We start from the raw sequence: 14,129 nt of genomic DNA on the forward strand, positions 1-14,129 counted from the left end.
TTCCATATATCAAACTAGATTCACGAAGCATCCCAGCCCGATCGCGAGGCTTAAAGTACAGATGCAAATCTTTGTTTGAAGAGAGCACTGCTCTTCCGCTGGTTGTAGACTACGCCCGGTAGAACGCACTGGACATCCTACTCTGGAGCCTTGTGCAAAGAAAACAGCGAAAAGGAATCTGTACAACACCAGGACTAGGGCTGATGGTGAGTAGTTATGTCCCAGACTCTGCACTTAGAATAGCCCACAGCTCGGAGTTCGCCTTCATGTGGCGTTGCGCGTAACCCGTAATGGTTTCAGTAGCGTGTTCCATGGTCGTTCAGTGGGATCAAAATCCCGCTCTTAGTTAGTCGGGCGGCATCGAGAACCTCAAAATTTCTGAAACCAGTGTGACGCTGTTCTGTAAGAACTCGTGGTTGCTTCCGCGGCTTTATCCGTCTCCTGCGATTCTCCTTCCAGGAAAAAACCCACTCCACAATAGCGCCGCCGTAGAATGCTAAAAATATTGCGAAGCCAACTGTACCGACGGTGAGAGAGCCCGATACAATCCAGAAGAGACTCTGAGTACTAGTCATGTTTCGAATGTCGTACACATTCATACCGAAGAAACTGGACACGAATGATAGAGGAAGGAAGATGATAGTGACAATGGTAAAGACTAAAATCGCTTTTCCGTGATCTTCTAGCCGGATGTTGACGAGTTGGATAGTGCGGTTGATTAGTGAGTTGCTGTTATCTCGGAGGTCGCATAAATCAACATATTCGCGCTGGAGGTTTTCCAAGAGTTGTGAAATTGGATCGGAAAGTGTGGAAAAGGAGTACTGCCTGTAAGTCGCTCGGTCGGGGTGCGGTAGAGATTCACTTGCGTGGTGACGATAGGATTTGTTGGAACTGTGTGATTGCCCTCTTCTCCTTCCAGAAGTTCCATCAAAAGCAGACTGAAGACTCGTTATTAAGCTGATTTGTTGATCCATAATCTGGATTATAATGTTCAGTTCTTCTTGAACTTGAAGAAGATCCATTACGAGCTTCGTGCTAGGGCTTCTGTGCAGCCTATATTGTAGATGGCCGAGGTAGCTTGCATATCTATCGGAGAGACAGAGCGTGATATCTGTCCAAAAACTTCGATGTAGCATACCTAACGCACCACTCAACGCTGTGATGACATGTATGGATGAGGTGTAATCTTGATTTTTTGTGGATAAAAGGAATGAGTTTCGGATCCCCCGAAAAGACACTTCCATGATTCTAGAAGCCAGCTGTAGAGGGGGCCAGCGCGATTTCCAGCTTTGGTTGCTGGAGAACGTTACGATGTGGCGGGAATCGATTACCAAAACCCACAGCTCATCCACGTTAAGGCTCGACGGATAGTGGCCGTACCAACGCCGCACTTTTAGGTCTAGTGAGCGGTCTGTCTGCCATGGTCTATGCTTTGTGAAAACCTGGACAGAGTCAGTAGCTGCGTTTATTCTAGAAGCGTGTCCCAGGGATCCACCTGCATCGACTCGCGGTCGCTAGTATCTTCAAGTCGGTAGAAATGCTGTAAGATTGACCTGATCATATGAGACGAACTTCTGCTGGACTGATACCCTTCTCGCGGGTCGATCTGAAAGCGAAGTGGAGGTGGATCGCCTTCAACGCTCCAGTCCAGAAAGGGAACGCTGAGTAGCATAGGCGTATCTTCGCTCCCTTTCGCGTCAGCATCTCTATCACCGAGAACTTGGAAGAATGGTGCAAAATATCTTCCGTGCTTCGAAAATCGTTCATTTTGGTAAATGCAATGTTCCAATTGCTGAAGTGATAAGACAGTATCAGAGGGACTTTTGCTCCAATCCGAAAGTCCTAGTAGGCACTAAAGAACGCGTTAATTGAACAGCTAGCGGATACATCATGATTGCTTACCCCTTGTAAATAGTCTGAGAACTTGCTTGAAATATGTCTACAGAATTAGATGGATCATGATCCCCGATTTAAGGAAGCAACTTACATCCATCTACATTTATGATGATCTGGCGGGTCGAAGATGGTTTCTTGCACTCTGCGACTGCGTAGACAATTCATCCATCCGTATTCGGCAGCAAGAATTTTCAACTGATTTTGCTCATTCCAATTCTTGGTCGCTTCTTCAATGCGCATGGTGTTAACAAGCTGATCCCTATTTTCTAGGTCCGGCAATAGCGTTGAGGAGTAAACCTCCTTGATCTCCAACATTGGACCAACGTCCGCTTTCCATCCTTCCAGTCGGATGTCATGTACTTGAAGTTGGGCTGGGGAGAGACGCCGGTTACGCCAATACGTATCAGCCTGCCAGTCAACCTGAAGTGGAGACCCTTTTCCTTGCTCCATACTTATTCGCCTTCTTGCATGTCGTGAATAATGAGATGAGAGCAGGCAACGCAGCCACAGGAAGTCGTGAGCTGAGCAGGATTCGGCCCCCTTGACAGTCCAGGCGGCTTTTTGCCAAGCGCATTACCGATTGTTCTTCTCCGTCCATTCTTGCCTATTTGTTATTTAGTAGAATATGGCGTGCAATGATTTATACAGGCCGAGATGCTCTCGAATATATTGTGGCACTACCCAGTTCATCTTTCCAGATGTGCTGGACCACTCCCATCAGCCGCGAGTCGTGGCGTGCAGCCTTCCCAGGTTGCCCTGGCCCAGCTACAGCCTCCGCATTTCTAACGACATTGTGCCAATTCAACCTCAACAACTGCTTGCTATCTCTACATCCGGCGCTCAAGCTCACATCCAAGCTTCGTATTCACATTTGCACAACATTTACAGACCACTGAAACCATATTGCCCTCTCGAGAGCCAACCTATTCCAGTTGCTCAGCATCAACCATCACCATGGCTAAGTAAACAACATCTTCTCACCCCTCCTAAGTTCTTTCCAAGCTCACATTCCTAGTCATCCAATTCATCCCGCAACTGTTCACTTTCCTATCACCTTCATAACCCTCACTGGCCTCCTCGACATGTTCCACGCTGCTGCTTCCAGCCCTGCCACGGCTCCCCTCATCCAATCCGTCCTAAAGTCTCTCAACGTACAAGTGTACCTCAACGCTATCCCTCTGTTCTCCTACTACACTACTGTCCTCGCTCTCATCACTGCCATCCCTGCCATCGTCACCGGTGGTATGGAGTTGATGCCACTGATCCAGCGCGATGGCCTGAACACACCCAAAGCGAGAACTGGAGTGGCCCACGCCATGCTTAACGACCTCGGCGTGTTTGCGTTGGCATACAATTGGTGGACAAGAAGAGCCATGAATGACTTTGCACCCAGCACAACCAACTTGGCGATCAGTGTTGCGTTGGCGCTTCCTGCATCTTCCTTCGCGGCATACCTGGGTGGTAGCTTGGTATATGAATACGGTATGGGTGTCGGCAGAGCAAGTGCCAAGGCCAAAGACAAGAAGGGGCAGTGAGGTTTGATGACCGAGATAGAGCTGCGTTTCGTCGGATAAAATAATGGATGATGGACCGTTATGATCACAATAGCGATCTACTCGATGCTTGTGGAGAAGCTCTGCTTTATTCCATTAAACAAAAGTTTCTGATACATTTAATATAAATAAATAATAATTCTGGATTATTGTCTGGCAAACTGGTGTTATCCAATCCTTCCCATCTCAATAGAGAATTAAGGAGCAGTACTTGACTGGGGCTACGTGCTGCATTACGAAATTGGCCGGTACAGGAAATAATACGTTAATACATCCCTTCCATCGCGGAGTATCTCTCTAGATTGATTGCTTTATGATGTGAGGTATTTCCCTAGGCTCAAATAATCCAAATTCCTCCCAGATCTTCCCACGGACTTCAGGTCCTGCTGATAAGATTTTTAATCAAAGTATTGAAAATAGCATGCTTAAATCATAATTGAGATGCATTGCAAGAGCACATAGCACGGGCATACAGTGCTAGTCATCAAATCGGCCATGATGGATCTGGAAGGTGAGTATTCTGTTATCGTGCTTCTGAGGGGCTTGATAAGAAAAGTCTTTGAAGCAGATGTCAATCTCTCTTGTGCAGTCACTCCTCTCTCTAACCACGAAGTCTCCAGCCTGTAATCATCCTTCCGGCGACCCCCAACATCTCTCTACATGACTCGCCGTCGAACTATCCCTGGTCGGCGGATCAAAATGCGGGTTTTACTCTTATCAAATACGAGCCGTTCCTGCCTGACTGATCAAAACAGAGCACACGAATCTGCCGGCTCTGCCGCTCTCATTCAAGCTCCAGGCACTAGCCGTTGGACTACTGACAACTACATGTTAGCAAAATGTAAATCCAAACCTTATCGAGAAGGCTGTGGGGTAAAATGGATTCTTCTGAAATATCCCGCAGTACGAGCTTTAAAGCTATTTAGATGGCTTCAGATCTCGTTTGTTCAATCTTGCACCCCTGGAAGAAGAGCCGAAATTCCCAGTCATGGCTGCCATCGATGCCTTAGTTGCATTTGTTCTTACTTATCTAGTACGCTTTGCTTGTGCTGCGTTTTCCTCCGCCGGTTCTACTGTCATCCTTAATAATATTTATTACTACATTCCTCCTGATGTGATCACTACGCTACCTATGACCAAAGGCTTGTCCGCTGCTCTTACTTCAGGTGGTTTTATACCTCTCACAGCTACCAGCACCTCCGTACCTGGGTTTGGCGTTTCAGATCTCTCTGCCTTAGTATCGAACTTCTCTACTATAGATGATGTATTCCAAAATGGCTTCCTTGAAGGTACGAAATTCTTTTTTCTCTTGGCCACCCAATTGCTTAGTACGCTCTTGCTATCGATATTTTATTCCCTTGAAACTCTACCAAGAGTCACAGTAATCAAACCAGTTTTTCTATTTCTATTGGAGCCGGTAAATCCGATCAAGTGATCCAATACATCTTTGCTCGTTCAAAGAAGATTGCCGAACTTGTTGGAAAGGCGATTTATAGTATTCCTGTAAAATGCAATGCAGCAGCCCATCCAACACATGTGCTTGAACTCTGTAATTCATCAGCGATCCCAGCTTTTGGACTGTTTCGCAAGCTTACGGAAATTAGCGCTATATGTACAATATACTGGACCTGAGGCCCTCCAACCCGACCAAATCTGCTCCCCCTATCTTAACAACTCTAATATGGTCATTATGAGTTCCCACACACAGAAATTCACAATACCTCCCGGACCGTACTTTGTGACCCCAAGTGGCGCTGTCCACCAAGCGTACAGGCTATATTCCGATTTTGAGGGTGCGTTCAGCGAGACAGTCATCTCCAACCCCGAAGGTGTATTTTCAGTCCTTTCGGCTGGTATTGTAGGCCAGTCGCTCGCAGTTGCCGTTCCTTCTCGACTCTACTTTACTAAGACAGCTGAAAAGCCATTAGCTGGTGTCCGCCTTGGAGTAAAAGATATCTACGATATTGCGGGGTTGAGGACAAGCAACGGAAACCGCGCATGGTATTGGTTCTATCCACCAGCAAACGCAACAGCCACTCCAGTACAGCATTTGATAGATGCGGGTGCCGTGGTAGTGGGGAAGATGATAACGAGCCAATTCGCCAACGGTGAAACTGCTACAGCTGATTGGGTTGACTATCATGAACCTTTCAATCCACGTGGAGACGGCTATCAAGATACATCATCTTCATCCTCGGGGCCTGGTGCTGGGGAAGGGGCTTACCCGTGGCTTGATATTACGCTAGGGTCTGATACTGGAGGAAGTATTCGTGGTCCCAGCCAAGTCCAAGGGCTCTTCGGGAATCGACCTTCGCATGGACTAGTCCCGTTGACTCACGTTATGCCTCTGGCTCCAGAACTTGACACATCTGGATTTCTCACTCGTGATCCTGTTCTCTGGACTGAAGCTGCCAAAGCCTTGTACAAAGAAAACATTACTATCTCCTCATCATATCCGTCGAAGATTTTAACCTTCGGATTCCCTACGTCCGCTGACTCTGTTGCTGATGGACTTATACTCGATTTTCTGGCAAATTTAACCGACTTCCTTCATGCAAATGTAACTTCCTTCAACTTCACTACGGCATGGGCGGCCGATAAGCCTTCTGCTCCACCCATCAATGCATTATTGAATATTACATACCCCTTGCTCATTGCCAAAGAGCAAATTCAACTGGTCCGCGACCCCTTCTACGCTGATTATGCCGCGGCGCACGATGGACGTCGCCCTTTCATTGACCCCGCGCCTTTGATCCGTTGGTCGTTTGGGGACAATTCATCCGAGACCATAGAGGATGCTGTTGCTAATAAGACGGAGTTTATGAGCTGGTTCAACACCACTGTACTCGTGCCGGATGCGGAGACCTGCTCTAGTAGCTTACTACTTTACGTTGGAAGCGATGCAGAGACTGTTTACCGCAACGTGTATCGGAGCGCGCCAAGTGTGCCGTACGGGTTCTCAAGTGGTAGAGTCAGTGTTTTCAGCGAGGCTCCGGACTTTGTTGTTCCGAGTAAGTCATTCATTTCTCATTGTCTTGGTATCGTTGAATAGCCTACAATCTTGCGAAATGTCGGCAGTGCTGATGAAAGCTTCCGCCGTAGTCGGCCAAGCTCCGTACAACTCAACTATTACGCAACACGTCGAGTATCTCCCTGTCACCATTGATTTCATGGCTGCGAAGGGATGTGATGGGATGCTGTTTTCACTGATTGAGGATTTACTGAAAGCTGGGCTCGTTCAGGTAAGCCAAACAGGGATGAGCAGCGTAAACGGCGGAGAGATTCTGCTTAAGAAGAGGTAAAAGTTGGTTCAGTGAGAAAATTTTAGTTTTTGCTCAGGGGTGGCAGCGTGCTAGGCTTGCTTCAAATGCTTCTGACCACACAATTGGTATTTCCAAACACTAGAGCGTGCATATGCTTATAGCTAGAAACTTATCTAATGAAAATTTCTCGTTAAAATCGCGAAAGGCTAAACCGGCTTTCTGGAGTTTGTTCGGTTGCATTAAAATTGTACTGTTCTGGTCACAATCCACTAAATTACAACGTGCCATCAACGGCCCAATCATACACTCTGAATTGAAGGTCAATAAAAGTCTGTATATATAAATGGCGGGGAGATATTGAGATGTCATAGAGAGATATTTCTGAGGAAATCACCCCGTATTGTAGGGAGACAAACCGCAATGAGGTTCTGTTAAATCCCCTTGGTCCGTGCTCGAACGAGACCTTTAACACTTAGCGCGTCAACATCAGCGTGCCTTTCTAGGGTACCTTATTTCTTTCCTCTCTACACTTCCTCCCCTCCCTCACGCCCAAATTTTCGTCGCGACGTGACGTCCACTGTCACCCAATACCTGCTGCTATTACGACCGCCATCAGAATCACGATCGAACATCAATTCTATCTTGAATTTACCCCAGATTAAAGATTGTATAGCCCGTTTGGGCAGCATGGCGCCCTCGCGCATTCGCAACATGGATTCAGAAGGCCCTTCGACCGCAGACGTGTCTATGAATGAAGACACGGAGATTACCGACCATAATGGTGCTCCAAATGGCATCACCAAGTTCTCGGTAAGTCCACAGCTACGCATACAGGCCACCACTGAGCCCCTCTGTGGCGCATATTCGCCGTACACCCTTTGTGCCGAGTGAGGCAATCAGGCTAATCTCTTATAATTCAGTACTATCAAGACACGCCGGACTACACGGTACGCTTCCTTCTATACAGTCCGTGCCGCCATAAAGGCTGAGCTAATCGAAATCACACAGGACTCCGACACTAATCCCAATACCACAGCCAGCAGTGTAGCAGGCGATGCAGCACAAGGAGATGGACGTAAACGTCGATCTGAAGCCTTCCAGATGCGGAAGAACATCTTTGGAAAGAAGCACGACCGCTTGGGCGAGTCAAAGGTTAGGCTGCCAAACCAACCTCGCGCTCTCCGCGCATTCGCCAACTCCATGATGCTGACTTATACAATTCAAATATAGGAGGATGACTCAATCAGGCGTTTCCGTTACCTGCTTGGCCTCACAGACCTGTTCCGCCACTTCATCGACACCAATCCTAACCCGCGCATCAAGGAGATTATGGCCGAAATCGACCGACAGAACGCGGAAGACGACGCGAAAGCGAAGAGCAACAAGACTAGGAGGGGTGGCGCTGCAGCAGAGCGACGTCGCCGGACTGAACAGGAAGAAGACGCGGAGCTGATCAGAGAGGAGAAGCGAGGTGGTCACAACGAGACCGTCTTTCGGGAGTCTCCAGGTTTTATCAAGAATGGACTGATGCGAGATTACCAGGTTCAAGGTCTCAACTGGCTCATCTCTCTTCATGAGAACGGTATCTCCGGTATACTGGCAGACGAGATGGGGCTTGGCAAGACACTTCAAACCATTTCCTTTCTCGGCTACCTGCGCTTTATCGCGCAAATCACAGGACCACATCTGGTCGTCGTGCCAAAATCTACTCTGGACAACTGGAAGCGCGAGTTTGGCAAATGGATTCCGGAAGTCAATGTCCTGGTGCTGCAGGGTGCCAAGGATGAGCGCGCAACGCTCATCAATGAGAGGCTTGTCGATGAGAAATTCGATGTGTGCATCACAAGTTACGAGATGATTCTTCGCGAGAAGTCGCATCTCAAGAAGTTTGCATGGGAGTACATCATCATTGATGAAGCTCATCGTATCAAGAACGAAGAGTCTTCTCTGGCACAAATCATCCGCCTTTTCAACTCCCGGAACCGTCTTCTTATCACTGGTACCCCTCTCCAGAACAATCTCCATGAGCTTTGGGCTCTTCTCAACTTCTTACTTCCGGATGTTTTTGGTGATTCTGAAGCATTTGATCAGTGGTTTTCAAGTCAGGACGAAGACTCCGACACGGTCGTTCAGCAGCTCCACAAGGTGCTTCGCCCCTTCTTGCTACGCCGTGTGAAGAGTGATGTGGAAAAGTCTCTTTTGCCAAAGAAGGAAATGAATCTCTACATCGGAATGTCTGATATGCAGGTCAAATGGTACAAGAAGATCCTTGAAAAAGACATTGACGCTGTCAATGGAGCCGGTGGTAAGAAAGAGTCAAAGACCCGTCTGCTCAACATAGTCATGCAGCTTCGGAAATGCTGCAACCATCCGTACCTGTTCGAGGGTGCTGAGCCAGGCCCACCTTATACTACCGATGAGCATTTGGTCAACAATGCCGCAAAGATGGTTATGCTTGACAAACTTTTGAAGCGTCTAAAGAATCAAGGGAGCCGAGTTCTCATCTTCTCCCAGATGAGTCGTCTACTTGATATTCTCGAGGATTACTCTGTCATGAGGGGCTACCAGTACTGCCGCATTGATGGTTCTACTGCTCACGAGGACCGTATCGCAGCCATCGATGACTACAACAAGGAGGGCTCTGAGAAATTCTTGTTCTTGCTCACGACTCGCGCTGGTGGTCTGGGCATCAACTTGACAAGCGCTGACATCGTCATTCTCTTCGACAGCGATTGGAACCCGCAAGCCGATCTTCAGGCTATGGACCGTGCTCATCGTATTGGTCAAACTAAGCAAGTTATTGTGTTCCGATTTGTCACCGAGAATGCGATCGAAGAGAAAGTTTTGGAGCGTGCAGCCCAGAAACTGCGCCTCGATCAACTTGTTATCCAACAAGGTCGCGCTCAACAACCGGTTAAGAACGCAGCTTCCAAAGATGAACTTCTTAATATGATTCAGCACGGTGCTGAGAAAGTGTTCCAATCACAAGGAGGCGTTGGAACTGTTGGCGGCCAGACAGAGCTCACAGACGATGACATTGACGCGATTCTTAAGCGTGGCGAAGAGCGTACTGCGGAGCTCAATGCTAAGTACGAGAAGCTCGGTATCGATGATCTGCAGAAGTTTACTTCGGACTCTGCCTATGAGTGGAACGGCGAGAACTTCCAACCTCGTAAGAAGGACATTGGTATCAACTGGATCAACCCTGCCAAGCGTGAGCGGAAAGAGATTGGATACTCCATGGACAAGTACTATCGTCAAGCTCTGATGACTGGTGGTCGGACTGCAGATACCAAGCCGAGAATTCCACGGGCGCCAAAACAAATCCACATACACGACTATCAGTTCTTCCCGCCTCGGCTCGCTGAACTACAGGATAAGGAGACTGCCTACTACCGCAAGGAGAATAACATCAAGGCTCCTTTGCCGGAAGGCACCGAAGAAGACCTGGAGGCTCGTATTGCCGAGCAAGAACTTGATCAAAAGGAGATCGACAACGCTGAGCCTTTGACGGAGCAGGAGCAAGAAGAGAAAGCTGCACTCATTGAGAAGGGTTTCCCAGAGTGGAACCGTCGTGATTTCCAGCAGTTTCTTAATGGTTCTGCCAAGTACGGCCGCGACAATTACGAAGGTATTTCGGAAGAAGTCGATGGCAAGAACGCTCAAGAGATTGCCGCCTATGCCAAGGTATTCTGGAAGAAGTACAAGTCCATTGAGAACTACCAGAAGTATGTTGGCATTATCGAAGAAGGCGAAGCGCGGACCCGCAAACTTGAGGAGAACCGTAGATTGCTCAAGAAGAAGATGGCAAAGTACCGAGTTCCACTACAGCAGCTAAAGATCAACTATACTGTTTCCACGACGAATAAGAAGGTCTACACTGAAGAGGAAGATCGCTTCTTGCTCATCATGATGGACAAGTATGGGATCGAAAGTGAAGGTATCTACGAGAAGATCCGGGATGAAATTCGCGAATCGCCTCTCTTCCGCTTCGATTGGTTCTTCCTGAGCCGCACGCCCCAGGAGATTAGCAGGCGATGCACGACCCTTCTGACAACCGTGATCAAGGAGTTTGAGTCCGAGGCTAAGGATGGCAAAGTCCCTACCAAGTCAAATAAGAGGGCGATTGAAGAAGATGAATCGGAGGAAGAGGAAGAGGCTCCGATCAAGAAGAAGCCCAAAAACGGCGTCAAGGTATGTATTCTCACTGAAATTTCTATGGCCCAAATTACGGCTAAATCAGGCGCAGAATAAGCAACTCGACACTGTGAAAGCCAGCAAGGTGACTTCGACATCGACATCGAGAGCGACCAGTGTTGCATCAAATGGCTCAGCGTCAGGCCCAAAGACTAAGGGCAAGGGTAGGAAGAAGTGATGACTTGTCTATTGGAACTCTCTATTTGTTCTCTAGTGTGCTTCTATTAGTGGCGTTTGATGTGACTAGAGAGGAATGCTGAAAGGCGGCTATGGCTCTTTTCGGAACTTGGGGTGAAGCCTAGGCGGGCATGGCTTGCATGTGGCACGGTGTCTGTCTTCCTGGGAACAGTATATTTGATTGTGTCTGGTTGATTATTCGAGGAGCTTCGAGTATGGGAACACTACATTTACGAGACGTCGCATACTATCACGGTGGAGGACAGACTAATTGATGTAGTCCCAATTCCAATCATGTTGTATTCAGATTGAACATTTCTGGCTCCCGACGTGACATAGCACTGATGCTCAAATCTACAAAGCACGATTCCGTTTGTTTTAATTCGCCAAGCTGCTGACTACGGTATTTTCGATGACGCCCACCGATGACGATGTGTGCGTGTGGGAGAGCGAGTGAGCGTTTCCTCCCAACGAAGGTGACAGCCAACTAAATCTCCACCAAAATTCTCTACCTAGATTCTTATGACCTTCTATTCACTCTGACGTATTTGCCCTTTCTACCCTTTGCACATAAAAATTAACACAAGCGTCCTAAGCCTAACCGATTCTCAATTACGATCCTCCCCGACCCAACTTTCCCCGAACCTTCTACGGAGCTTCACTCTGGCCTGAAACAGTGTCCATATCAACGCAGGTCCAAATTGCCTCTCTCATACCTTAGGCCTCGCAAAGTCCGCACACTAGCCCTTCAATATGAGCAACGGTGCAGTCGCCCTGAACGACGACGACCTAATGGAGCCGACGCTCCAATCAATCCTAGACCAAAAGACGCTCCGCTGGATATTCGTTGGAGGCAAAGGCGGCGTGGGCAAAACAACAACCTCATGCTCTCTCGCGATTCAGCTTGCCAAGCACCGCAAATCCGTGCTGCTAATATCCACGGACCCGGCCCACAACCTCAGCGACGCGTTCAACCAGAAGTTCGGCAAGGATGCGAGGCTGGTGAACGGGTTTGACAACCTCAGTGCGATGGAGATTGACCCGAATGGCAGCATTCAGGATTTGCTTGCGGCGGGGGGAGAAGGGGCGGAGGAGGCGATGAGTGGGATGGGCGGAATGGGGAGCATGATGCAGGATTTGGCGTTTAGTGTATGGCCTACCATCTCCCATGACAGATATACACGGCCCCAGATGTGAAGATGCACGGCGAGAATAGGAATCTTTTACTAACTGAGGAAATAACTAGATACCCGGCGTCGACGAAGCCATGTCCTTCGCCGAAGTGCTCAAGCAAGTCAAATCGCTCTCCTACGAAGTCATAATCTTCGACACCGCACCCACCGGCCACACGCTGCGCTTCCTGCAGTTCCCCACCGTGATGGAGAAAGCGCTGTCGAAGCTCTCGCAGCTCTCCACGCAGTTCGGGCCGATGCTGAACTCGTTCCTCGGCGCGCGCGGCGGGTTGCCCGGTGGCCAGAGCCTCGACGAGGTGCTGGAGAAGATGGAGTCGCTGCGCGAGACGATTTCAGAGGTGAATACGCAGTTCAAGGACGCGGATATGACAACGTTCGTGTGCGTGTGCATTCCGGAGTTTTTGTCGCTGTATGAGACGGAGCGTATGATTCAGGAGCTGGCGAGTTATGAGATCGATACACATGCAATTGTGGTTAACCAGCTGCTGTTCCCGAAGAAGGACAATCCGTGTGAGCAGTGCAATGCGAGGAGGAAGATGCAGAAGAAGTATCTGGATCAGATTGAGGAGCTGTATGATGAGTTTAATGTGGTCAAGATGCCGTTGCTTGTGGAGGAAGTTAGGGGTAAGGAGAGGTTGGAGAGGTGAGTTTTTCCATGTTCATTTACTTCAGCCTCCACTGTATTTTGAGAGCACTGCTAATAGTTGTTCTATACAGCTTCAGCGAGATGTTGGTGAAGCCGTTTATGCCGCCTCAGTAGGGGTAGCTAGATTTCAATCGGTGCTGCTATACATGGCGCTGGGCTAGGGTTGGATTGAGAGCGTTTGTAGAGTACATGATACCACACGGAATGCCTGCATCTGAATTAAGATAACTAGATTATGCCATAACCATTCAGAATTTTTCCCATCGACTTAATCATCCTTGTGCGCAAGCTACGCTGGATAAACCCTGGAAAGTCATTGCACCATTATCCTCAACACTCACCCACCGGCGTCCTCACACCTGAGCATTTCCCTTTCCAGCAGAATCTCCGCGACGTCACACCTAAATCTAAGCCTGTATCTAACGCCTCGCTTCCAATAGATTAAAACACCTATCTAGAGTTCCCCGCAAAGGCAGTTCACGATACCTACCTAACCTGGCAATCATTCTGCAATTCCAGTTTTCGCCCTCAGCCTGCTTCCGTCTGCATTCATCAGTCCAGCCTGCGCCGCAACGTTGAATATACCCTAGGCGAAACGCTTTCCGCAGTCGCAAATTTAGCAAAACGCTGACCTGCATGTCACGCTCTCTAGGCCTCGCCGTCGAACCCGCGTTTCTGATAATGCGGCGAATTTCCGTGCAGGCTCGTCTCCGGAGCGTGAACGGGTTTAATTCATTGCGTGGCGCGTGCGTGGCGCCTCGCAGCGGGTGGTGTTGGGCAGCGTAAGGCGATCGCTCGCTAGCAAGAGAGGCTCCAGGCGCTCTCTACCGCATGATTAATTCGCACCAATAGTGTGTGTAGGGTGGTGCAGGGGCTCAGCCAATCAGGTGCGCAGAACATGCTGCTCTACGGGAATCTCGAACGGAAAGGTTAAAGCGTGGGATAGCTGCTAGATGCTTGTTCGATTGTCATTATGCAGCTGGCCAGTCCGACGCCAACAATGGGGATGCCGTTTCGACGGCTCGTGGCTGTGAGCGGCCTGGGGTAGTTGGCTAAGATTAGAAGGTGTCTCAAGATAGAGAGGGTGTGCTAGTAAATAGATATCCCTTCCGCTGGTAAGACTCTACGAAAGTTGGACCGTGTGCGAACACCAGAATCGAAAGTACGCGTATGGTCACGGAGCCTTGATCCTATTGATTCTATT

The 14,129-nt window shown here is 48.8% G+C and overlaps 5 protein-coding genes across 5 annotated transcripts; 4 read left to right on the forward strand and 1 right to left on the reverse strand.

Annotated features, from left to right (window-relative positions):
- Positions 1-296: 296 nt before the first annotated feature.
- On the reverse strand, positions 297-2,346 carry K441DRAFT_587987 (uncharacterized protein; the record flags this gene model as incomplete). The annotated part of the gene is made up of 4 exons (XM_067644695.1): positions 297-1,442; positions 1,496-1,852; positions 1,903-1,939; positions 1,988-2,346. The coding sequence occupies 4 exons, from the start codon at positions 2,344-2,346 to the stop codon at positions 297-299; spliced, it is 1,899 nt and encodes a 632-aa protein (XP_067498057.1).
- A 159-nt stretch (positions 2,347-2,505) lies between these two features.
- On the forward strand, positions 2,506-3,719 carry K441DRAFT_668964 (uncharacterized protein). The gene is made up of 2 exons (XM_067650079.1): positions 2,506-2,858; positions 2,912-3,719. The coding sequence occupies exons 1-2, from the start codon at positions 2,851-2,853 to the stop codon at positions 3,429-3,431; spliced, it is 528 nt and encodes a 175-aa protein (XP_067498058.1). The 5' UTR covers positions 2,506-2,850; the 3' UTR covers positions 3,432-3,719.
- A 340-nt stretch (positions 3,720-4,059) lies between these two features.
- Positions 4,060-6,920, forward strand: K441DRAFT_646521 (glutamyl-tRNA amidotransferase). Its single transcript, XM_067646822.1, has 4 exons — positions 4,060-4,150; positions 4,205-4,738; positions 5,054-6,460; positions 6,552-6,920. The coding sequence occupies exons 2-4, from the start codon at positions 4,438-4,440 to the stop codon at positions 6,749-6,751; spliced, it is 1,908 nt and encodes a 635-aa protein (XP_067498059.1). The 5' UTR covers positions 4,060-4,150; positions 4,205-4,437; the 3' UTR covers positions 6,752-6,920.
- A 335-nt stretch (positions 6,921-7,255) lies between these two features.
- K441DRAFT_646523 (ISWI chromatin-remodeling complex ATPase ISW1) lies at positions 7,256-11,379 on the forward strand. The gene is made up of 5 exons (XM_067646823.1): positions 7,256-7,522; positions 7,633-7,659; positions 7,721-7,864; positions 7,943-10,906; positions 10,962-11,379. Exons 1-5 carry the CDS (start codon positions 7,400-7,402, stop codon positions 11,085-11,087), a joined length of 3,384 nt encoding a protein of 1,127 aa, XP_067498060.1. The 5' UTR covers positions 7,256-7,399; the 3' UTR covers positions 11,088-11,379.
- A 209-nt stretch (positions 11,380-11,588) lies between these two features.
- On the forward strand, positions 11,589-13,451 carry K441DRAFT_668968 (putative arsenite translocating ATPase ArsA). The gene is made up of 3 exons (XM_067650080.1): positions 11,589-12,235; positions 12,333-12,922; positions 12,997-13,451. The coding sequence occupies exons 1-3, from the start codon at positions 11,840-11,842 to the stop codon at positions 13,037-13,039; spliced, it is 1,029 nt and encodes a 342-aa protein (XP_067498061.1). The 5' UTR covers positions 11,589-11,839; the 3' UTR covers positions 13,040-13,451.
- Positions 13,452-14,129: the final 678 nt, after the last annotated feature.

Source organism: Cenococcum geophilum, assembly GCF_001692895.1.
Source record: "Cenococcum geophilum 1.58 unplaced genomic scaffold K441scaffold_66, whole genome shotgun sequence".
NCBI lineage: Eukaryota > Fungi > Ascomycota > Dothideomycetes > Gloniales > Gloniaceae > Cenococcum > Cenococcum geophilum.

Excerpts from the sequence above, each read along its gene's own strand:
- K441DRAFT_646521 (XM_067646822.1), top strand. The coding sequence starts at position 4,438 with ATGGCTGCCATCGATGCCTTAGTTGCATTTGTTCTTACTTATCTAGTA. Across the intron at positions 4,739-5,053 it reads CCAAAATGGCTTCCTTGAAG|CGCTATATGTACAATATACT; the intron begins GTACGAAATTCT and ends TACGGAAATTAG. Across the intron at positions 6,461-6,551 it reads TCCGGACTTTGTTGTTCCGA|TCGGCCAAGCTCCGTACAAC; the intron begins GTAAGTCATTCA and ends CTTCCGCCGTAG.
- K441DRAFT_646523 (XM_067646823.1), top strand. The coding sequence starts at position 7,400 with ATGGCGCCCTCGCGCATTCGCAACATGGATTCAGAAGGCCCTTCGACC. Across the intron at positions 7,660-7,720 it reads AAGACACGCCGGACTACACG|GACTCCGACACTAATCCCAA; the intron begins GTACGCTTCCTT and ends GAAATCACACAG. Across the intron at positions 10,907-10,961 it reads AGCCCAAAAACGGCGTCAAG|AATAAGCAACTCGACACTGT; the intron begins GTATGTATTCTC and ends AATCAGGCGCAG.
- K441DRAFT_668968 (XM_067650080.1), top strand. The coding sequence starts at position 11,840 with ATGAGCAACGGTGCAGTCGCCCTGAACGACGACGACCTAATGGAGCCG. Across the intron at positions 12,236-12,332 it reads TGCAGGATTTGGCGTTTAGT|ATACCCGGCGTCGACGAAGC; the intron begins GTATGGCCTACC and ends GGAAATAACTAG. Across the intron at positions 12,923-12,996 it reads GGTAAGGAGAGGTTGGAGAG|CTTCAGCGAGATGTTGGTGA; the intron begins GTGAGTTTTTCC and ends TGTTCTATACAG.